This window comes from Temnothorax curvispinosus, unplaced genomic scaffold (assembly GCF_003070985.1).
Source record: "Temnothorax curvispinosus isolate PA1 unplaced genomic scaffold, ASM307098v1 QBEX01006128.1, whole genome shotgun sequence".
Taxonomy (NCBI): domain Eukaryota; kingdom Metazoa; phylum Arthropoda; class Insecta; order Hymenoptera; family Formicidae; genus Temnothorax; species Temnothorax curvispinosus.
Window position 1 is genome coordinate 135,572 of NW_020215908.1, and position 22,542 is coordinate 158,113.

The 22,542-nt window shown below is 39.4% G+C and overlaps 4 protein-coding genes and 1 long non-coding RNA gene across 11 annotated transcripts in view; 1 reads left to right on the plus strand and 4 right to left on the minus strand.

Annotated features, from left to right (window-relative positions):
• Window positions 1–331, minus strand: part of LOC112455488 — a 6,792-nt gene extending 6,461 nt beyond the window's left edge. Inside the window, exon 1 of the mRNA XM_025017443.1 lies at window positions 197–331. Within this exon, the coding sequence (XP_024873211.1) occupies window positions 197–331 (135 nt within the window). The remainder of the gene's footprint in view (window positions 1–196) is intronic.
• A 543-nt stretch (window positions 332–874) lies between these two features.
• On the minus strand, window positions 875–2,985 carry LOC112455485 (protein unc-50 homolog). The gene is made up of 6 exons (XM_025017437.1): window positions 2,668–2,985; window positions 2,221–2,372; window positions 1,951–2,137; window positions 1,634–1,767; window positions 1,468–1,569; window positions 875–1,386 (listed from the first exon to the last, which is right to left on the minus strand). Exons 1-6 carry the CDS (start codon window positions 2,757–2,759, stop codon window positions 1,250–1,252), a joined length of 804 nt encoding a protein of 267 aa, XP_024873205.1. The 5' UTR covers window positions 2,760–2,985; the 3' UTR covers window positions 875–1,249.
• A 160-nt stretch (window positions 2,986–3,145) lies between these two features.
• LOC112455484 (inner nuclear membrane protein Man1) lies at window positions 3,146–10,171 on the minus strand. Of its 5 annotated transcripts, none has more exons than XM_025017436.1 (11): window positions 9,495–10,170; window positions 8,264–8,934; window positions 7,872–7,980; window positions 7,593–7,756; window positions 6,314–6,534; window positions 6,093–6,221; window positions 5,875–6,004; window positions 5,160–5,430; window positions 4,852–5,073; window positions 4,577–4,761; window positions 3,146–4,259 (listed from the first exon to the last, which is right to left on the minus strand). In XM_025017436.1, the coding sequence occupies exons 1-11, from the start codon at window positions 9,671–9,673 to the stop codon at window positions 4,108–4,110; spliced, it is 2,433 nt and encodes an 810-aa protein (XP_024873204.1). In that variant the 5' UTR covers window positions 9,674–10,170; the 3' UTR covers window positions 3,146–4,107. The 5 variants fall into 5 exon arrangements, with proteins under 5 accessions (XP_024873204.1, XP_024873202.1, XP_024873203.1 ...); XM_025017434.1 differs by having other exon boundaries at window positions 7,593–7,777; XM_025017435.1 differs by having other exon boundaries at window positions 7,593–7,759; window positions 9,495–10,169.
• A 2,950-nt stretch (window positions 10,172–13,121) lies between these two features.
• Window positions 13,122–20,123, minus strand: LOC112455486 (transmembrane protein 47). Of its 3 annotated transcripts, none has more exons than XM_025017441.1 (6): window positions 19,667–20,123; window positions 18,572–18,649; window positions 16,500–16,686; window positions 16,266–16,415; window positions 16,108–16,170; window positions 13,122–15,980 (listed from the first exon to the last, which is right to left on the minus strand). In XM_025017441.1, exons 2-6 carry the CDS (start codon window positions 18,620–18,622, stop codon window positions 15,766–15,768), a joined length of 666 nt encoding a protein of 221 aa, XP_024873209.1. In that variant the 5' UTR covers window positions 18,623–18,649; window positions 19,667–20,123; the 3' UTR covers window positions 13,122–15,765. The 3 variants fall into 3 exon arrangements, with proteins under 3 accessions (XP_024873209.1, XP_024873208.1, XP_024873206.1); XM_025017440.1 differs by having other exon boundaries at window positions 19,670–20,122; XM_025017438.1 differs by lacking the exons at window positions 18,572–18,649; window positions 19,667–20,123 and adding an exon at window positions 16,825–18,542.
• Window positions 20,124–20,615: 492 nt separating this feature from the next.
• On the plus strand, window positions 20,616–22,131 carry LOC112455483. Its single transcript, XR_003040861.1, has 3 exons — window positions 20,616–20,847; window positions 21,442–21,485; window positions 21,692–22,131. It is a non-coding gene; the product is annotated as an uncharacterized LOC112455483 (long non-coding RNA).
• The last annotated feature ends 411 nt before the right edge of the window (window positions 22,132–22,542 follow it).

Here is a 22,542-nt window from a genome sequence, read left to right on the forward strand (position 1 = left end):
TATCTCAAAAATGTAAATATTTATATTGTTATAAATATACAACTATTATGTCACATGAATGTAATAGAGGATAAATATCGAATATATTTTAGTCGCTATTTATTAAATTGAAGTAATAATTATAAATTAATAAGCCGTCTCGGTGTAAAAATAAATCTTTTCAGAAACGTATCTCTAACCTCCAAGTGTGTCTTACCGTGGCTTTTGTGACCAAATACAAGCCGTCCTGCCCGACGGTGTCGACGCTAGGCGAGCTCTTCATGATCGTCTTCACCCTCGAGATTGGCAGGCGCAGCTCTTTCATCTTCACGGCGGGAGGTTGCGTACTCATTGCGCGCACTTATTCTTCCTTCCTTCTATTTTATTTATACGGAAAAAGCGTCGGGCGACTAAAAACGAAGCCGCGAAGGGGAGATTTTGACAGCAGATCCCACAAAATTTGAAGTGTAGCGATTAATTATCGACGATGCTCCCTCGCGCTGCAGATGGTGCTGGTTTCGTTACGCGGCATGGAGCAAGAAGTCACGACAGAGGGAAAACTTTGCATTGACAGCCACTCTTCGGTTCGTTCCGGCAATTATGCTACGGAAAGTGATTGGCTGTCGCCTCTCCATGTTCTAGAGCGGTACTCATAAAATATTCATAACTCGATATCTTCGAAATAATCTTAGATCTGCTCATAAATTGAAATTTACATTTAAAATCATCTTGAATCTGAGACGATCTTAAACGTAAGATCGGACTTAATAATAATATCGCCTATAGATTCGCGGTTACAGGTCTCTGAACAAAAAAAAAACGCGTTTTTCGTGACATCAACTTTGTTATTGATGAATTAAAATGTGCAATATCACAATAAGACTCGCATAAAAAATTCGCTACTACACGCGGGTTATATTTGGAACGTCGATAGTTCTCTTAGATACAAATGAAAAAAATAGATATATTATTCCTGGAACGCAAGATCGTTGAAGAGCCTACGGTCTTCAAGTGATAATCCATTCGGAAACAGCTGTACCTCTGTAATGGAATTCTCCTCTCTCGGAATTTTCCCCGCTGCTCCCCTATTTGTCACGTGATCGTGGAACAAGAAAACGAAATGACGGATCATGTAAAATGAGAGCGAGGATCGAGGGGAGATTTCAGAGTAGAATCCCGTCTCGTCGATTCTAGAATAGAGGGGGATTCCGTACGGCCAGGTTGTTATTCCGACGTTCATAGGCGACACATTTGACAAAAATCTGATATTTCACAGAGCCCGGTAACGATAGAATTCCATAACCAAATAACTGACATTAATACCGGCGCATAACGTAGTTATGTATATCAGCAATATTATGGGTAGACTTGACAATATTAGATGCGTTTTATGGAGTATCTCGACATCTGAAATAAGAGTAACGATAAATACGGTCTAATAATAAGAGGAGATAGATCGTGTTACCTAAGCGTGTTGCGTTAACTTACTTGCGTAGCCGAGAAACGTAATGTAAATGTAATAGCTTATAGCTATGAACCAAAAGGTGTTCCCAACAAACCGCGCCGAGAACGTATCGTTGTTTATCAAAGCTGCAAAGGTGAAACGCGTTAAACAACAATTCAATAATATCGCTTGACAACTGTATTGACGCACCGTTGTATAGAAATAACTGTAAGATGTGAAGTATGATTAACGGAGGAAACATCGCGTTCAAATGGATGTCGAACGCGTAGCCCCATTCAACGTCTTGCGTTCTGTCTATCCTGAGATACCGATTGCTCATAAACCTACAAACGTATAATATATATTATATATTAGTATATATCGTATAGTATATATTGAAAATTAAGAATAGACTCGAGCTAGCTTTAATTAAGCTGACAATTTTCAAATTAATTCAAGTTTCCAAGTCTAAGGTAAAGAAGACTACGATCTAACAGGCGCAGCCTAAAGATAATTGATATGCTTACCAAAACACAGTTGCTATTAACAATCCAGTGGTTATGTAATCGATGAATACCATATAAAATAACAACTTTACAAATTGGAAGAATCTCAAACTGAGTACTATGGCGAAACCAACGGTAGATATGCAGAGACAGCACGTAACCAGCACCAAAAACGCTGGGTCGTCTCTCGCAAATTGTGACTTCGTCTCTGCAAGAATCCAACACACGGGCATGTTGAAGAATATAAAGCTGTGCTAACGATGCACAAGGTACTGGGAGGTTGCAACGTACGTTTCCTGTTCTGGAAGTTTCTGTACACTTTCTGCGGCGCCACGAACAGAAAGATCATCTGCCAAACGGCGAACTCGAAGTCCATTTGCTCAAACTTCAGCAATTTTCTCAGATATTTGTAGCACTTGGTCGCCGCGCCCATGCAGTTGTGCCTGCAATATGTTCGCCCACTCAATCAAACTTCGAAACCAAGCGATAAAATACAATAAAGTAATTAAATAGCGGTTTTAAAAATAAATACGGTAAAGTAATTAAATACAGCAAGGTAATAAAACACAAATAATACGCATACAGGCATAAAATTGCTTTGAAAAAAAAAAAACACCAAGTTGGAGTTAAACTATAAAACGAAAACTGGACACGTTGATGCAATTGTTGATTTAAGAAGATAATAAATTGCGAAAAGAAGCGACGAGTATCCGTGCCTGTAAACATACGCGACGTTACCTGTAAACGATCGGCATCGGCAACGAGGACGAGAATTCTGTCGGAACGGGCGAGTGGCACCGGCTCGTCGGCGGCGAAGTGGAATACTTCATTCTCGATCCTTTTGACAGCTCGCGTAATTATTCTCGACAGTGCGACAGACAAGCATACCCTCAACAAATTTGCGTCCGGGAAACGATTTCAGGTTATGTTCTCGTTATTATGACAAGCCCGAAAACGCCTCGCACTAGTTGCACTGCCGCCCTCTCGAATTTCACGACCGCGGGAAATAGGAATCGACACGCTCGATTAAGAAAATATTTTATCTTATAAAAATAATTATACCGCGCTCGGTTGGATTATCGCCGTGAATATATATCGTGCGCTCGCGAAAATAACTTCGAGATAATTGTAAATCAATTAACATCGCGTTTACGGACGTGAATGCGCTGGATGGTCGATAATATTAATTATCTCAGCAATCATCGACTAGCAGATATTTATAGAATTTTCAGATTTATTTTTATTCATCGATATTCCTTAATTTACTGTAACACAATAGATTTGTGCGCGCACACATGCTTTAAATCTTTTTATAACGCATAGATATACGTCACATACGTTGCTTCAGTCTGCAATTTATTGCTCCTTGAACAACATCAACGTATTATCCGGTTTCCGTTCCATCATTTAACTCGATATCTTTTTACAAAGTGATTTAATCTTATTTTACTGTACATTTTTATGATACATCGTAAAAAATAACTCTCTTATGCAGTTATAAAAAAAAAGGATTGTTAATCTTAAGTAATTAAATCGATATTTTCGTCAATGATGGCGTAACCGTACGCGCAGAGAAATTACGCGATCGCAAAAGCCTAATATGTAGGAAACTGTACTCTGCCGCGTTCGGTACATCGGATGTATAATTGATCGATTTCTCCGCATATACGCTTCGTACAGCTGATGCGAATTAGTACTGGATAGGCCTATAGAGAATGCGATGTATACGTTATGTTTACGCACACATATATTGCTAGTTGAAAATACTATAAAACTCAGATTAAAATATTTTTTACAGCTCTTCAAAAAGCATATTTAATTATATATTAATGTTACTGTGTGCTGTTATTAATAATATTATTATAATTATTATTATTACTCAACTATTAAAAACACGTATCGCCTCCGTCTCATTCATCAAAAGATACAAAGTAGAATATAATACACAAGTTAGCGAAATTTAAAAGAAAATGCTCTTATAAAATAGAAGTGTCTTCAATCCTACAACATGTATATGCGCTGTACGGCACGTAGGTATGTCATCACGGAATAAATAAAAGGTAGACAGATTCCGTAAGTTCTGGCCAGCGGGACAATTGCGGGACAATTGTGTCTGATTTTGTATAAACGCGAGAGCTCGCACTCTCCTCCGAATGTCCGAACAAAAATGTGAACTTTTTAATTCGCCTCCGCCCGGTTCTGCCAGTACTGGAGCTGCATGGATAATCGTTGATTGTTACTCGGCTTGAGAGGCGTCACGCAGCGGGCGGCGTCCGGAAATCGCTCGTGATAACGCTCTAGTCTCAGGTACTTGACAGTCACTAAATTACCTGAGAAGGAAATAAAGGAATTCCATTGGAAGTAAGACATTGCAACGTATACCTACATTAAAGTCGATGTAGAAATCAGCATAAAGCTGGCACAGATTGTAGCAATATCGTCATTCTTCATATTTTTATCTTCATTAAAGATAAAAAATTAGGTACTACTATCCTTTTATATTAATATTCTGCACGTCTTGTAACAAGTTTCTCAATAATGCTATCTAAATTCCGCGAAAACTTTACGCGAGGCGACCACAGACTGTGCCAGCGTTCAAGAATTAAGTTTTAGGGAACAAATGGAAATTTATAGATTATGGACGTACCATCGAACCAACAACCATGTAATGCCCTGTAAGCTTTGCCAGCGTCTTCCTGCGACATACATTTCATATAAACGCAACCTTCACGACTACCGATGTCTACTCGAATGTGAAGTATGTTCACACCCTCCCCGCACTTTTCTAAAATAGCATCCTGCACTCTCGTCTCCCAGTCGTCTTCGGTTTCGCTATATCGTGATACAAAGCAACTTATAAGTCATCCATTACCGATTATAGATTATAAACGCGCACATTATACTCGTGTATATTATACTCACATGTCTGGATCAAACATGTGCCTGATTTTCAGGCAAGGCGTTGGCGAACAAGTCAAGCTATTAACCGATCCCTCCATCGTTTCGAACGCTTGTCCCTGCCAGACCTTCGGCTTCTTACCCAAAATCGCGCTTTGCGTCGGAGATTTATTCAAACTGTTATTCGGCAACCATCGCCATACATGAAACTCTTCTCCCGCCACTTGCTGCACCTCTCTTCGAATTCTAAAAGATCAAAGATCATATCGTTGTTACTCATCCGCAAGTAAAATATGAAAACAGAGAAAGACACGAAAGATCCTTTTTTTTACCTGGATTCGTTTTCATCTAAGAACTTCACCGCCTTTTCCCAAAGACCGGCCATTCTTTTGCGATCTTTCGGTGGAATAAGATTGTCTCGCACGTGATTTATGGCAAGGAAACTTTCCTGCGCGCCCCCGGGTTGCGTGGACGCATTTTGATGATGTGTCTCAACGATACTTATAATATCGCTAACAAGCTTAAATACCTCTCTCTCCGTAGATTTCTTGTATCTTAGATACCAAAGATACGATTTATAAATGCCGATACCTGTTAATAAGACTGAAGATGCACAGTTACCATTACAAATCTTTTGATACACGTATTTCTGTCTATGTATAGATCGCAGTACCATAAACAGATATTACTTTGCGAGTCACTTGTGAATTCTCGTAAAAAACATTTCTTTCTCTTTTTATTTATTATACATTCGATATATAAAAGATACGGCATTGTATTAATGCGCTCCAGGATTTAAAGAAATGACTCCTTGCAAAATAATTCCAGTTTACGATTTGCGTATTGAAGACGAAATTACATTGCCAAAGCATATAGAATCGTTTTAAAATGCAACTACTTTACTTAAAGTATATAAGCTTACATTGCATTGAAAAAGAAGTGAATAATAATCATACACATCATGTTAACAGCATGCACATGGAAATCTTATAACACAGAATGAGGTTCAGTAAGTTTTCTCAAATAAACAGTCTGTTAGAACTTTACCGATTGCCACTATAAGGAGAGAAGAAAAGATGGTAAAAAGTTTGTTCTTAACGAGGCATTGCATTGGCAGCTCAGGATTTAAAATCGCCATCCCAATTTTTCCATTTAGACGAGCGGAAAACAATTTATCCTGTAAGAATAAAAAAAAATGTATTAGTAAGTATTGTGAGCACGCCTGCGCCCCAAAAAAAGAGCGTGAGATTGACATGTATATTTACTAGAGTATCCAACATTTCCGTGGTTGCTCCGTTATCGTCATTTACATCGATAAGCGAGATACCCCATTTCGGGTTCTTAATGATTAAGAATTGCGCGCTGTGCAAATCCTCCTTCACCTCAAGGCTCGTCTGGAAGTGAAAATTATCAATATACAGTTCTTACATTGTTAGATTAATTTCAGTAATTAATTTCGTAATTAATTTCAATTCTCAAAACCCACCACTTTATCGCTCGTAAACATCTCCACGATATCCGCATCGGTCAAATATGGTTTTTCGTTCGTATTCTCGCATATATTAGATACCGCCTTTCTCGTTAGGATGGGTTGCAGGCGTTTCAACAGTTGCAACACGGATTCTATGTTTTCCTTCATTATGCAATTTACCCCAGGCGCTTTAAAATCAGGAGTTCCATCGACAAAACATTGCGGTATGTTGTTATCTATAAGTATAGGTGGTACGAAACTATAAATTAAGATCAATACAAATAATACATAATGTGAAAAAACAAAAATAATTGTAAACGTGAGGCACTTTCGAATCATACTGTCTCTCCTGTGTTTCAAACGAAAAATTGTTACTTTTTTCAAACAGTCAGTATTACGAACGAGAAAAATAACTGAGAAATAACAAACAATGTATTTCAATCTCCTTGAAAATGAAAATGTCAATCCTTTATTTAACAAATTCAAAATTCTATGTTCAAAACTACTTTCTCTCCTATACAGATTAAAATTTTCCTTCAAAGTAAACTGCAGTTTATTATATAGTGCATACAGGAGATTAAAAAGCATGTCTAAATGCTTGTAAATTAATGATTCAAAATTCAATATTTCTATAGAACAAAAGATACGATATGTATAACAAAAATATCGGCTCAATCATTTTTTTTTTTTCTATAAAACAGCAAGTAACTCCCGTTCTTAAAATCGGTCTCTTCTGCAAAGAATTAAACGTTTCGATTGATATATTTTTTCCGAGCTCTCCACGAGTTTTATGTCCCTACATACAAATAAAACATCGTATTATCGACTAAGTTAAATGGTACAAAACGCATGTCCGCAAATATAGGTTGAAATATATTGGAGTAGACATATAGAAAGAACGGGAAAAGGAAATAAAATATCCAAATTATATAGTTCAAGAGATATGCGATTTTTATTATACATGTGTATATATATAGATATAGAGCGAGAGAAAGGAGAAAATACATATTCAAGAGATTCTCTTGTATGTCTAATTTAGTAAGCTCGAGATAATTACTTTAGCTTCATAAAAATAATGTGATTGAACGTTAGTGATAATTAGTAATAAATATACAATAATTGGGCTCCATTATAGGCCAAAATCGATTCGTGAAAAGAACATGTACATTGTGCTTTGCGCCTTGCACCTTGTTATTTGACAATCAAACGTATATTTCTCAGAAATCTATCCTTCCTCTTAAAGTTATATATCCGTCTCAGAAATCTCCCCTAGTTTATATCTCTGCATACCTACCCGATGAAAGCGATGGAAACGTCTCGGTTTTCCCACCAAGTCCCAGATATATTATCGCAAGAACGACAAAGAACAGGGCAAGCACTGCCACGAGGCCCATCGATACCATGTTCTGATTGTTTCGTACATCTTCCCTGTTTGTCGTCGACGGTTTGTAAGTCGCTCTACTGAAAATATCCCGAACTCTATTGGCGAACGATGCATTGGGTCTCGAGCTAAGTAGCGTTCGTTTATATTACATTACGTATAATTCAGATAAAATAATAAATTCATATATACCTTGGCTGACTCCACTGCGAGTATATGCCCCTTACGGTAGAGAAGTGACCATTCGAATCTCTCTCTTTCACCTCTGGTAAACCAGGTGACGAAGTATAGCGTAATGGACCTAAAGTAAAAAAGTATCCATATATGCACGGTATAAAAGAACGAACGAATTAGACACATTAGTAATTCTATAATTAATATAAAATAAAATTCTTATTTTAAACCAAACAAGTGTGTTTTTGAAATCAATCTGAACAAAATTAAAATTACAGATAATGCAAACGTTCAATTATATATAATTACAGAAGTAATGACTGATAAAACTACTGAAGACTGTTAAAAATTAGGTATCTCGTATTAGAGCATATTAGATATTATTTTATTGCATCAGAAAGCTCCCTTACTTTTTGAGCTCATCAATGATGATGACGATGTGTTTATAAAAGATCGCGAATTCTCCTTGAGTTCTTGTAAATTCCTTGTAAACGCTGATAAATATGGGGCTTCATAATTAGCAAGAGGATCCGTTTGATTCGCACTTCCACTTGCGTCCTCCGTGGACTGAATCGAGGAGACGCTCGGCTTCAAGGGAGACACGTTATACTTGCTGTCCTTAATCGGATAGGCAGGCCTGGTCGACAAATTCCCGCGATCGTACACCGGAGAATCGTATATTTTGCTGCTCGGGATGTTGGGCACGTACTTGTCGTACGGACGTCCATACGTGCTTCTAGTCTCCCCCGCGACATCCGAGTCCGATCCGGTCTCTAAATCCTCAGATGGCTTAGATACATAGGTACGCTGCGTCTTGATAAATTTGCTCTGCGTGGTTTTCAAAGTTGTGCGAGAAGGCACGCCCGAGTTGTCGTAATTCGTCGCCGTGGGACTTTTGAACTCGGAATGCGGCGGCGACTGATTCTCGTTGACCGGATTTTTCGCCACGTTCACAACATCGGGAGGAATAATCGAAGGCGGAGGCATTGGGTTCGCCATCGTTTGCCGGCGCAGGTTCGCGCTCTTCTTCTTCTTGACGACACTCGTGTTTGTGTCGTCGTCCGTGTCCTCGCTGCTATATCTAACGCATAAATGAAGAAAACAAAACAATATCAAGACCCAAATACATAACACATCCTACATAATATACGCGTCTAGCGTTATTGCAATTCGAAGTTTATAAACTTTCCCTATAGAATTTGCGTTTACTTAATAAAATCTATTTGTTTCTAAAATATACAACAGCCTCGTGGAAGTCAACTGAGGGATTGGCGACAGTCGCCAAAGGAGATAGCCGTATTTTCTAAACAATTAACGTAATGCACTTAGGTATATCGCGCATTGCCAAAAATGGACTGTAAACATTGCCTCCTGCACCTTCTTCCATTCAGAATCGAAATAGGTGCACAAAAATCTTGCTTCGCCGTCAAGGATCGTTATCGCATGCTGACCTCGCACGAATTCGAAACCTCGGTGTAATCGTGTACCGGTCTCTCGACTCCTACTCGCTCCTTCTCTCTTTCTCTCTCTCTCTCCCCCCTCTCTCTCACTCTTGCCCAAATTTCCAGATTACTTCAAGCGTACAAATTTATCTGAAAGAAAACTCGTGTCGATGCATATTTTCTTATGAAAAACTCTCACCTGGCGGCCAACGAGTGTCGGGAGGCTGCTCCTCCCCCGCCCGCGCCGCGGGCCTCCATGAGCTTCTTCAGTTTCTTTTCGAGTATCTTGCGGGTCGTGTCCGTCACCGGTCCCACCGGGTACCCGTACTCCATCAGCTTCGTCCGCAGCTCGGGGTCACTGAGCGCGTCCATCGACATCTTGTCCCGCGGGTGAGCGTGATCGCGATCCCGAACAGGGGCTCGTGTGGCCCGGCTCGTTGAAGAGCGACGCCCGACGTACGGCGACGGTCGTATCGCGACGTTGCGGGACGTCTTCGCGGACGCCCGGCCCCGCTTCCGTTTATTTCGATCGATGATCGATCCTCTCCGCCGCTCGCCGCCAGCCGAGGGACGCCCGCTCGGTCGCTCACCGCGTTGCCGCGTTGCTCCGCCTCGGACGTTCGCGCACGTGGACGGCCGTGTACCCCGGTTCGTCCCCGGGTCCGTCTACGCGGCCGCACGACCAGCTCTCGATCCGCTCTCTCGATTTCGCCGTGTGATCACGCGCACCCACCACCACCGCCGCCCGGTCGTCTTTCCGCACCGCTCTGGTTTATTGCGCGGCGGCTTCGCCTTCGCCTTGTTCCTTGCTCCTCCGCGTCCGCCGAACGATTCAACAACTCGTCTCGCTCGGTAACTGGAAAAAAAGAGAAATGGCGCAATTTTCTAACGGTCGCTGTCGCGCGCATACGAGATGCGCGACCTCGTGCGCTCGACGACGCGTTCCCCACTTCCCTTCGCCGTTGCCGGAGGCGGTCAAGCCGGTCCACCAATCGCGGCCAAGTTCGCGTCGGATTGGTCCGGACGAACGGCGGGAATTTTCGTTTGCCGTTGAAATTCGGTATATCTTCGGTTTATCTTCGATCGGATTAGGACTGAGGTTTAAAAATAAAATTGATGGAATTTATAAAAAATGACCCGAGCTTTTGGAAGAAAATTTTAATTTTTATAAGCTTCTTCTCTTGCATACGTCACTTCTTCGAGATAGATAATAATATCTGAGAAAAACTGATTAAGAAATATTAAAAGTATGATTACTTAAAATGAGCTTTTTGGCGTTATAGTTGATCATAGTTAAGCAAGAATAATTAACCAAGTCGAAAGTGTGAAGGAAAAATTGGCAAAATTAGAGAAAGATTTAGAGAAGCGAGGTAAAGCTCAAGACAATTTATAATTTTAGGTGTCACGTAACACAAGTCATTTATAATATAAATTTAATTGAAATTAAATATAATTAAAAACTAATTATTTAAGAATATTTTAATTAATTAAAATTTATATATAAAAAGACTAACTTAAAAGAATTAAGATACACAGCACACAAAATTATAAGTAGAATTCTGACACGAATGTGATTGTAGATCGTCTAAAGTGGCTTTAGATACATATTACATAAATACACAGCGTTGTAGCTTTAACATTACATTTTTTGTTCTTTGTACAATACAATACGTTAACATTGGAGTATGGCGCACAAATAATATATCGATTTATATTATATAGGATCCATATACTTATACGTGTAATGGTATACTTATTACGGCATACATATGAGTGAGATATGTATATGCTTTGAAGTACTATACAACTGTTGCCGTTTGCGTGAGATGCATGCCTAAACAATCAGTGTAATCAAGTCAACGACGATGCCGATATCTCCTCTCTACCCTCGCTCGTTACAGACCTAGTTTACACCGATCTCTTGATACGCGTATCAAATAGTATATTTGAACTGATCAGCCAATAATCAGACTTATTTACTAGTTATTTACTATTTAATACGCGTATCAAGTGATCGGTGTAAACTAGGCCACATCACGGGCCGTTGTACAATTCTATCCCGACCGGCGAATAGAGTCGGAAAATGGCAAACCCGGTGACTACACAGAGCGGTCGCGATTCTGTCGACGATTTGCAAATGCCGGCGCGGCCGGCGAAAGAGAGATTCCAAATTCAAAAACTTACATATGTAAACTTACTTAAGTACGTAAACTTACATATCGCCGTTAATCACGTAGAGAAATCTATTTCGAAAACCTTAAATACTTAATCTATATAATCGATATTATTTAATTTTATTTTAAAAAGTCCATTCCGATATGTTTCACCGTAGATAACAGATTTTTAGCTCGTTGCACTGAACGTGTTTTCTCTTTTTTTTCATTTTTGCAAATAGACGACAGAATTACATACACACACACACACACACACACACACACACAGTCAGCATACGCACGACTGACATAACAGATTGTCTTATATGCTATGTGCATGTTTTATGATATATAGAAATCACGAATTCGTTTACATACACTCGATAATTCCTTTACTAACTCCTTATGTCGTAATATTGTTTCTTATATACGTTATAATTGTTATAAAGTTCTACTACATACGCGGTAAAGTTGTTTAAGCGGTTAAAGAATAGAAAATCTACTGTATAAGCGGAATATATATTGTAACAACATTGTACTCAATTCTTAATAGTCTCTTGAGTTTCTCTCATCTCCTTTTTTTTTTCTTAATCGCGTCGGCCGAAAAAATTTCAACAAACGTGCCACTCGCTGTCTGCTTTCGAAAGCATACAGAAATCGTATTGCGGTGTGGAATTCAATGCGTTCAACGTAGACCGTATACTCGCCGAGTACCGCAAACTGCACGCATCAGATTGCTACAACCACGAGTATATAACGCTATAAACTACACGTACTTATAAAATATTATATCTATATATATATATATATTTATTTATATATATATACACATATACGTACACGTATCTAATGCAAATAACGCAATAAATAACATCTGCCCGAGCTGCCTCCGTTCCATCCCTGCACTTAAGAAACGTGTCTTGTGCTTTATAATTAACTTAAAGGATACATGAGGTAATAAGTTCAAAGATACACGCTACGAACGATGGATATCGCTACGCTTCGCTTTGCAATGTAAGAACGTCGCCTTCGAGCGTTCGAAAGAGAACTCGCTGGCTTTGCGTGCCGCACAGGGTCCATATCTTTTTTTTTTTTTTACCGATACGTACATACGCTACTACAGTCTTTGTTTCTTTTTTGTCGTAATGTTCGCGATCAGACGCCGTTGACAATATAAAACGGATGAAGATGACGATCGGTATACACGTAATAACGACAAGCCTTAGTCGAGCTGTTCTCTATCACGCACGCTCATTTCCTTTCTTCTCGATGAATAATTAATGAAACACACCCACAAATGATTCGTAAGGCTCAAACGAGACTTGTACGCCACCTCAGCCCCATGCGCTATCGTTTTAAACGATAAATACTTTAAAGAGCTGCTCAGTCTGCGATAAAGCCCCTTATCGTAAATAATAGAAATTTACAGCCGTTACAACAATAAAATGTAAAAGCTAAAATTATGAAGCGCTTTATGTATAGCTTAGGTTCGTATCAAATTGGTATATATTAAGTAAATTATATTCCCTCCTCATGGTGTGTGCCCTCACGTTTACGCATATCGAAAATTTATGACATGCATAATAAAATTGGCAGATTTCAGTATAAATATATATATGTATATTTTAGTAATATATGTGGATTATATGTAAAGTGAAAGAAAAGAGGAAAGAGGAGAAAAGGGGAAAGAAGAAAATAAAGATTATGTGTGTAATGTGTGTGCATAGAAATTAATAATAAATTACTAGCATCTATATAGTATGTACACTACATTTACAAAAAAAATTTTATGAAAAAAATAGTATATACGACAACACATTGGCCTCTGAAGATTTTTCTTCGGTAAAAAACAAGAAATGTTAATAATACGTAATTAAAACGGCGACTGGAAAAAGATACGTAAGCAAATACATTATTTTTATATCTCATATAAAATAGCTTGAAAACAATTATAAATGTACAACAATCCATGAAATCGTAGTTGTTTCCGCGCAAGAACATGCTGCAAGATAGAAAAAGAAAGCTTATTAAACGCATCTTTCTTAAAGCTGGACTTTTTTGATAAATTTTACATAATTTGCAGACACGTATCATTTTTTTCCCAGTCGTGGTGTTGCTTAAGAAAAATAGAGATAAATGTTGATGATAGGCCAATAACTTGTAAATATCTCCTCTTTGAATTATTTGAATTATTTTAAAAGTTTAGATTACAAATGCACAGACTATCCCAGCAGAAATATCCTGAACGTTTGGACGGTATTACTCGAGTGCTTTCAAACAGATTTGCATCTGCTTAGCGAAGTAGAGTATTAGAAGAAATGGCATTTGCGTTCAGCCCTCAAAGTTAGTGATGTTAGAGATATTCAGTAAAATAAATAATTGCAAAACTGATTTTCCACTATATATATGTGATCACATTTCATCTTCATACTATTATATTTTTCTTAACAAATAAGACACTTTCATATACTTACTCGGTAAGCAAAGTGTTAATAATATTCTAGTAATAATTCTAGTAATAATAAGCGAAACAGGACCGTTATATGAATGTAATTAATTGTATTCTAGTACTTTGGCAGCAAGATCTAGCAGAATATTGCAACAGATTGACGTCCTCGCGCTTTGTCAGCAGTGCCTGACAAACAAGAAGAAACCGAGCAGAATCTGTAATTTTTGTAAGCATTTAAATAAAATACGTCATTTGAATGATTATACGAAAAGACAGATTCTGCACTCAGTCTACCATCATATTCTGCTGGCAAATTCTATTATATTTCTGGTTTTCAACAGATTTAGCTATATTTCTTTCTATTTTTAATATCTAATAATAATTTCAAACTATTATACATTATTTTATTTAAAATCTCTTAAGTAACATATACTTTATGATATTTTTCCTGGGACAACCTGTATATATGAAATCAAGTTAATAAAACTAAGTCGAGTGTGTGATATGTTTATCATTGTAGAAGAGAATAGATTGCAAAGGATAACAAAGAAAATCGTTGTTGTAGAATAAATTAAATATAATTGTGTTACATGTGTAGTTGTGTATTAGATAGCGTCCAGATCATTTGGATAGATTCCGATGTAAAGTTGATATTTTATGAATAAAAAATTTGATCGGACACTATAATATTAGGCAATGTCTTTGTATGCACTGTTAAAGTCTCAAAGTTACACTTAAAAATGAAACAAAATGTATCAGTTTGAAATTAAAGAAAATTGAAGAATAAGGCTTTTGGGGACCTCTAAAATTTAGAATTCTTAAATATTGGAATTAGAAATATTGGAAGTAAAGTTAAGAAAAACGTTATTATTCATTTAATATAAAATGAACTTTAACTTAATCTCTTCATTTCTGGTCTCTGCTTTCAACCATTTTATATCTAATGTTAAATTTAAATTAGTTATGAAAAAAGATGGAGTTTAATCAAACCCTCACTAAGAACAAATTGAATCTGTGTATATGTATATGTGTTATGTGCGCGAAAGAAACATGTTGGAAATCCATGTTGGAATTGTCTTTTGTCTCTCAGACTCGCGATAACGAGTATGATACTCTTATTAATTTAGTTTATGGACAATAAATGCAGCGTCGTCATAACGTTATAAATTGTTACAATTCAAATTACAGTAAAAATATTACACAAGTTTGTGTATTAAATTGTCCAAAATCATGCAAAATGTAGGAAATACGAGAACAGAATCGAAGCTAATAATGGTCCCGAAATTGTCAGTATAAAAATTGACTTAAATAGGAAATAGCCAAAAACAAGACGATCGAAATGCGTACTTCTTTAACGAGATGTTATCCTACATCAAACTAATAGTAACCCGAATACACACCCTTCTAATGAACAGATTACATCTACTTCAGATATTTTCAAACAACGACAATGAAAACCGACTGACGGATTCTTCGACTAATTTCCAGTCGATCGTTTCTTGCGAAACCTATATTTCTTTTCCCATCTTAATTTTTAGCATTAAATATTTTTATAATAAAACTTCACCATTTGAAATTTCGTGAAGGATTAACTAAAGTTTTCTTATTTCGTTACTTGCGTATAAGATTATTCATTTTCATATGTATTTAAAAAGCTGCCGATACTTCGATACTCATGTATCGAGGAAATCCAGATCGGAGAATCCGTAAAGGTAGTTTCCCTTGCGTTAGCTAAAAACGCCCTATCGAAAAAAAAACCATTCTTATAGGCTTGTATACCTTCTCGTATGCGCATGTGTCGAACTGTGAGAGCAGAAAGAGATGAAACAAATCACCTAGAGAACAACATCGGGCAGGGAGCAATGCCACTAGGCTAGCTGCGTTCCACCTCGTCCAGCGTGATGTCCCATGCCGATCATGGAACCGCCGCTTCCTATGTCATCGCGAACGGTCTTCTTTTCCTTATAGTACAATTCTTCGGTTTCCTTCTCGCATAACAGCAGTACAGCTCCTCCGACCAGGAAGATTACCGCGCCCCAACCGACGCCGTACGCCCAACCGAATTCCCAGTTAGTACGATTTCCTAAAAAAGAATTAACGTATCTTATATAAATTCGACTGTAAATATGTGCGCAGAACAATATAGTCTTTCGTCTTTCCTTTTCTTTTGATTTAATCAAATCCATACGAGAGACGTATCGAGGGCTTACCGAGATTCAGTTCTGACGCAAAACATATGGGATATATGATCAGCGCTATTAGGAGGGACACCACTGAAACACACATACAGATGTAAGATGTACAGTTGACAGAAGATGAGACGAAAAAAGAGAGAGAGGCAGAAACGAGGCGCTCGTATAATACTCACGTGCAATGGCCATGCAGAACACTGCAAATCTATAATATTTGTGCTTATCCCTGTGATCCTGCGTGCGCAAACCCAGACCGGTGAGGATCGTCGCGGCGATGTCCGTCAGAAGACACACCACGCACAAGGCCGCAGCTGCCTTTATGTAGGCTGCAAGATAAAACGTGGAATTATACAATCCGAATGGACATCAGGGCGAGAGCGCTTAGCGAGGATGAAAAACGAATGGCTTACCGCTGTCCCTAGCTGGGTAGCATCCCGGGGGATCGGGCATGTTGAAGGGCAGCGGCGTCGGGGCACCTTCCTCGATGCAGTGGGCGAACAAGCCCTGTCTCCATCCCAGGGCCATCAGCCAGTCGGTCGACGCCAGGCCCATTATCATCAGCAGCACCACTATGATCCCGCATATAAACGCGATCACCTGCAAGAAGACGAGGGTGTGAATATAACAAAGCGACGCCCGCGGGGTCCGTCGTACCACCGCTCAAATTCCGCCGTCGCGGAATCGGGATATCGAGAGAGGAGGAGACGCTTCGCCTCGGGGAGAGACACGATGTACCTGCGCGATCTCGTTGTCGCCCATGTGATCCTCGGCGACTGTGTACATAATCATTTCACTTCACGAGTCCGCGATCACGATTCCGTGGAAACGAACACACGCGCAAGTCGGCGGCGAGCGGCGACCGGTCAGGACGAGGGGGGCAGTTCCTCCTCCGCGGCGTTCCTTCAAAGACGTAAACGCGACGACGACGACGACGGCGACGACGATACGCTTCTTCCAGGGCAACGCGCACGAGACATCGTCCGCCACCACGGCGCTCTTTAAACGTCGGCAATCTCCACGGAGTCGCGAAAACCCACCCTCCGTTTCTCTCCTTCTCTCGAAAGGGCACCGAGATACGCGCGTCGTGGGCTAGCGTGGGCCGAAGGGTTCCGCGCGACGATCGTGGGTTCGTGCGGGTGGTGGGGGGCGGGGAGGAAAGGGTTGATTAACGGGCGCGCGGGTCAATGGCTCTCGTCGCGCTGGCGGGCCCCGCAACGCGTATTGTCGGACGAGGGCAACCCCCTGTAACGCGCCGCGCTAGAGTTGCTCTTTTTTTTTTTTGGTCTATCTCTGCTCCTTTTTTTCCCTTCTTTTCGCTTCTTTTTAGCGGGGCGGACGGATCGCAGATCGATGGCAGTGTTCCAGGTCGTAGCCCCCTCCCCTCCTTCGCGACGCGAACGATTTTTAATGACCGTGATATACTTGCACGGAAGGAGGGAAAGGGAGGGAAGCGCGCGTCTCAAGCGGGAGCGACTGACTCTCCGCGACTGGGATCGGGAGAGGGAGGCAATCGGATTCCAGGTTCCAGGGAGGCTGCGCCCATCAGCGCCCATTAAAGGTCGCGGCGCAGCGCGCGCGAGCGCCAATCTCTGCCCGCTCTCCCGCTCTTCCTTCGCCCTTCTTTCTCTTCGATATTTTTATTTCCTTTCCCTCTCCCTCTCTCACTCTCTCCCGTTCTATTTGCCTGTCTCTTTCACGTTCTTCTAATTGCCCATAATTCTATCCTTGCATAGGACTATTCGTGTCCTTTTCGAATATAAATTATATTTATTTCGTTTCTTTGCATAAACTCCAAATTTTTTACAATCCATATGTGTCGTTACATTAACACTGCGCGGACCTCGTGTTTTTGGAGCATTCACCCGGACTCCCTGGGACTTTCAAGTCCAGAAAGTTTTTGAAAAGGTTTCTGTGTTACAAATTAAAAATTCATGTCATCTTTAAATATCATCTTTAAGGTTTCAAAAATTGGTTTCTATACTTACATAGACATCGGAACTGTTGCGATTTTATTTCCTATTCCCGTAGGAATCATAAATGAAAAATCGACCGTAGCTTAAAAGGCCCACAGTCCGCGCAGTGTTAAACTTTATTTCTCCATAATTCTGGCTCATCTTTCCATTGGAACACTCAAGTGCAAATTGAAATTGAAGCCTCAAAGTTCTTTCGCTGCGCATATGAATCTGTCATTCTGCAGTCATAGTTGCGCTGTATTATTTTATATTAGCTTCTTATGTCATCCTTTGCAGAAATGTATTCCTTCTCAATTACACTTTAAAATCAATTTTATTATTTATTCTCAAGTATTACAATTCTGTAAGATTCAATATTGGTAACTTACAGAAAAATAATAATCTTACATTCGACACAAAATTTTGCTACAAAATCTCGTAACACATGGAGACTGCTATATGCACGATTTATGGGCAAATTCTGTTTGCAGTAAAAAGAGAATGCGCTTTGATTAAAACTTTAAACTTACCTTAAGTGGCCAGGTGATGGAAAGGGTTTCGATAGTGGTCGTTTGAGGCATTGTCTTTGCTTTTTTATTTGCACTTGGCTGTAATCAAGAAGAAAGAACTCGTGTAACTAAAAGAAAAAAAAGAAACATGGTGCAAAGAAAAGTTTGGCATAAACATTTTTCAAGTTATCGTGCTTGAAGAAAAAGAAAAACCTCTTCAGACAGGGCAGAGTGCATTAAAGGATCAAAGTAAAACTTGGTTCAACATATTCAACCAAAGACAAATGTCTAACGTGATCTCTTTAGGACATCCATGGGTTCCGAAAGATGTATAAAAAGAAGAATGCTTTACACCGTCAAGTACAGTATTTAATTACAGTCTTACATTGGAAGTCTAACATAAACTTTGAATGGCAATTTTATTCTTATCATTCATATGTGTACGGAATTAAACATACAGTTTGATAATGCACCAGTATCAAGCTTAATATTTAATTCTACATATTTTCTATGCAGTCAAATCCCTGATTGGCTTAAATTCAAACCGCAAGATCCCAAAGCTAGGCGAAGAATAAAAAGAAGAATCGAGAAGCTGCTGATAAATTGTTTCTCTCTGCGAGATACCGCTTCGGCAACATTCCACATGTGATTCATCCAGAAGCCATCTGTGTTTACATAATCTTAATCAGTCAAAGTATTTATCCGCATTGTCCGTTTAGCATTACATCCTACATTTCAATCGCACCTTCTGCGCCTGCTCTCTTCGTTCTTCTCCCATCCAAAGATAGGAGAAGGCTCGACCAAGTTCAAATCTACCTCGAATGCAGAAGGTACGATCGAAAGGTACGCCCTTAGCGCCTTCTTCTCCACACAAATCGGAGTAACCGTCGTATCTGGGAAGCGATGGACATCAGTCAAACATCAGTAAACAATAGATGAAGTCATTCGCGTGACGCGACAAGCTGGAATTCCTCAACCGAGCGAATGAAGGGTATACGAGGCATCGAAAGACCCACGTTTCAAGCGAGCGATCTCGACACGCGTCGAGAGGAAAAGCGAGCCGATTGGAAAAGATCGTTCTCGCGGGGGATAGTTAATGTGTGAGCACGTTACTACTACCTGTCAGAAAAAAACCTCTGTCCGTCCCACTGCCACGTGCCATTGGCACGCGAGGTATCGGTTTTCGAGGATACGCGAATTCGCCAGGTGATTTATTCTCCGGGAGGACCGGAGCACGAATCCTGAACGGGATTCAGGCCTCTCTAATCGCGAAAGACTTGCGCGTTTAATCGGTTTCTTCTTCAGTATTTACCGTCGCGATCCCGAACGCGCCATGATCACTCGTCGACCACCGCGGTTCGCGGAGGAATCAATTCACGGAGACTTTAGAGAGATTCTCGTGAGCGAGTCGACGGAAGAGTGTAAATCGCGATTACTCCGTGATCATATTTAACCGATTTAACGTCTGGCCGACGCCTCGCAGACCCGATGAGTCATTTTAAGATAATTCCGTGTTTTGTCATACGAGCCATTCGTGAATAACCAAAGCCGTGCCACGGTTGTCTGTCTGCACTGGCCTGCACTCAGAGTGCACTACTCCCGCTCCTCCGTGCCGGAGGTGCACCTAATGGCTGCACTAGTTCAGAGTTTATGGCCGGTATTCATAGTTATTTAAGACCGTCTTAAGTTCATTCTTAAGATGTCATGAACCAATCACAGAGCCGTATTAGCGTCTTAAGACATTACTTAAGACGATCTTGAAGACTATGAATACCGGTCTATCTCTGTTTATTCTTTTACTCCACATTGGAAGATAAAAGATAAAGAATACATGTTCTGTGGCGGCACGAGAGCTATCCCCTCCTATCCTATCCCCTCCACATGCTACCACGGCGCCAATGGGCGCGTTCAGCAGACTAAACCGCTCAGTAGCATTCGGACATGATTGGCTCTTACTTTTAGAACCAACCAATCAACGTATTGTGTTGATAAGACGAACTCAACAGTTGTGTCTGCTGAACGCGGCCAATGGCGCGTTCGGCAGGCCAAGCCGCTGACTGAAGGTAAGGAAGATCATCATGTTCCTGCTTCCTGCCATCTGCCATTTCGATTTGATCCCGAGTCGAGGGAAGTTGAAGCGGCAGCGACCTGCGACGAGCAGCAAGCCAGGCAACGATGAAACGTGGTGCGGGCACGTGCGGGATTCGAGGTTTCCACGACGAGGAACAACGAGGAATTGCAAGAGATAAAAGAATCCTAACGATATCGACACGCTTGAGAGGATATTATAACGACAGGTGATTTTCACGCGCGACGCCTGTAGCTATCGTTTGATTGAAGCACGATTTGAGCGTAAAGAATCCTGGTTTCTCGAAAGCTCGTACACGCCGCGATTAGTAATCCACGTACATCCACTGCAATCGCCCGTCTTATCGTAATGTACACGCTCGCGATAGGATTCAATTCTTATCGTTAAGTTGGAGATACACTTATTATTAATATCCGTGATTAATATTAACCGCCGTCGATCTTGCGATTATACTTGAGCCTGTTTTAGAAGATCTACTTAATTCCTATCGGAAGTTTTATTTACATGCCACATGTTTTAACGTACGTGTGTACGTAACGTATATTTCAATATATATTTTTTACTCGAGTCCCTTTTAGATCTGTAATTTGTATCGGAATTCAAGATGGAATTCTATTCGCAAATTTTGCATCAGGAATCTTTTACGCTCGAATCTAAATAACATGATGAGTTTTACCGAGTATGAAGTCGTGATTATATTTGTACATGCACTACCAACTGAGGCATTTAATGTTAATTTATATATATTCATCGAGACAGAGCTCGAACATGTAAATTAATTACGCTAATATTTATTTTTCAGGATTACGATGCCAAGGTGAATTCCGCATTCTGTTAAACAAATTGGTGAGAATCCGTTATAAATTGCACATATCTTAATATACCTAAGTTTAATTAACATGATGATATGTTATGCGTATGAAATAACAGGATAAAATTTTACCCTATTTTGATTATTTTTACATGCACTACCAACTGACATAGATAAAACTTCTTTCATAAAAAATTGTGCTGTTGAAAACTCCACTAATATATATATTCCATTTTTGCAGGGAGAAAAGAAATGTATCTGCGTGGATGAAAATAATGGCAAAAGTCTAGCGATGGACGGTGTAAGTATGTGTATAAGTATACGTAAACTGTACAAAAGAGTACATCAAAAACTAATGAGACTGATTTGCATAATGTTTTTTTTTTTTTTTTTTTTTTAATTAATCATATGTAATTAGAAATTAAATAAAAAATGTTTCCGCACGTCTTACAGTTAATAACGTCAGTTTTGTATTTTAAATATAACAAAAGGAATTGGACAAGTGCATTGCGATGCAGGGAAAATACTTTCAGATTCGTTGAAAGATTAAATAAATATTTTATTAAAAATTAAATTTATCTCGTTATCCTTTGATACACTCTTGTACATATATAATAATAACTGTTGCTGCGTGTTACAATCAATATATTATGTGTTTGCATAATAAATATTAAAGATGCATCTGTATATTTTTCTCCTAAACAACCTTAACATATAATAAGAAATAAAGTATACTTTTATCATACAAGAGAAAGAAAGAGATTATTAGGTCGATGCTCATTAAGAAACATATTGCGGAATTAAAAGTCAACAGAAGTAAGTTGACTAGTTTCAGTCATGCCCGTCGAATTGTAGAGGTGCAAATAAAGTAATGAAAGCTCATAATTAAGAAATACACTTAATATTGCACCAGGTTTCTCTACAATAGAGTAAAGCTTTCTATTTCTTTGCTGAGTAACGTTCATTAGGAGATATTAAGTTAATGAAAATATGCACTTGTTTGTACTACTCTTCAAAAACATAAAGGCTTTATAAATCTAGTAAGCAAAGTGAAAATAAATATAAAAAATTTGATAATGCAGTGGCGGCAAT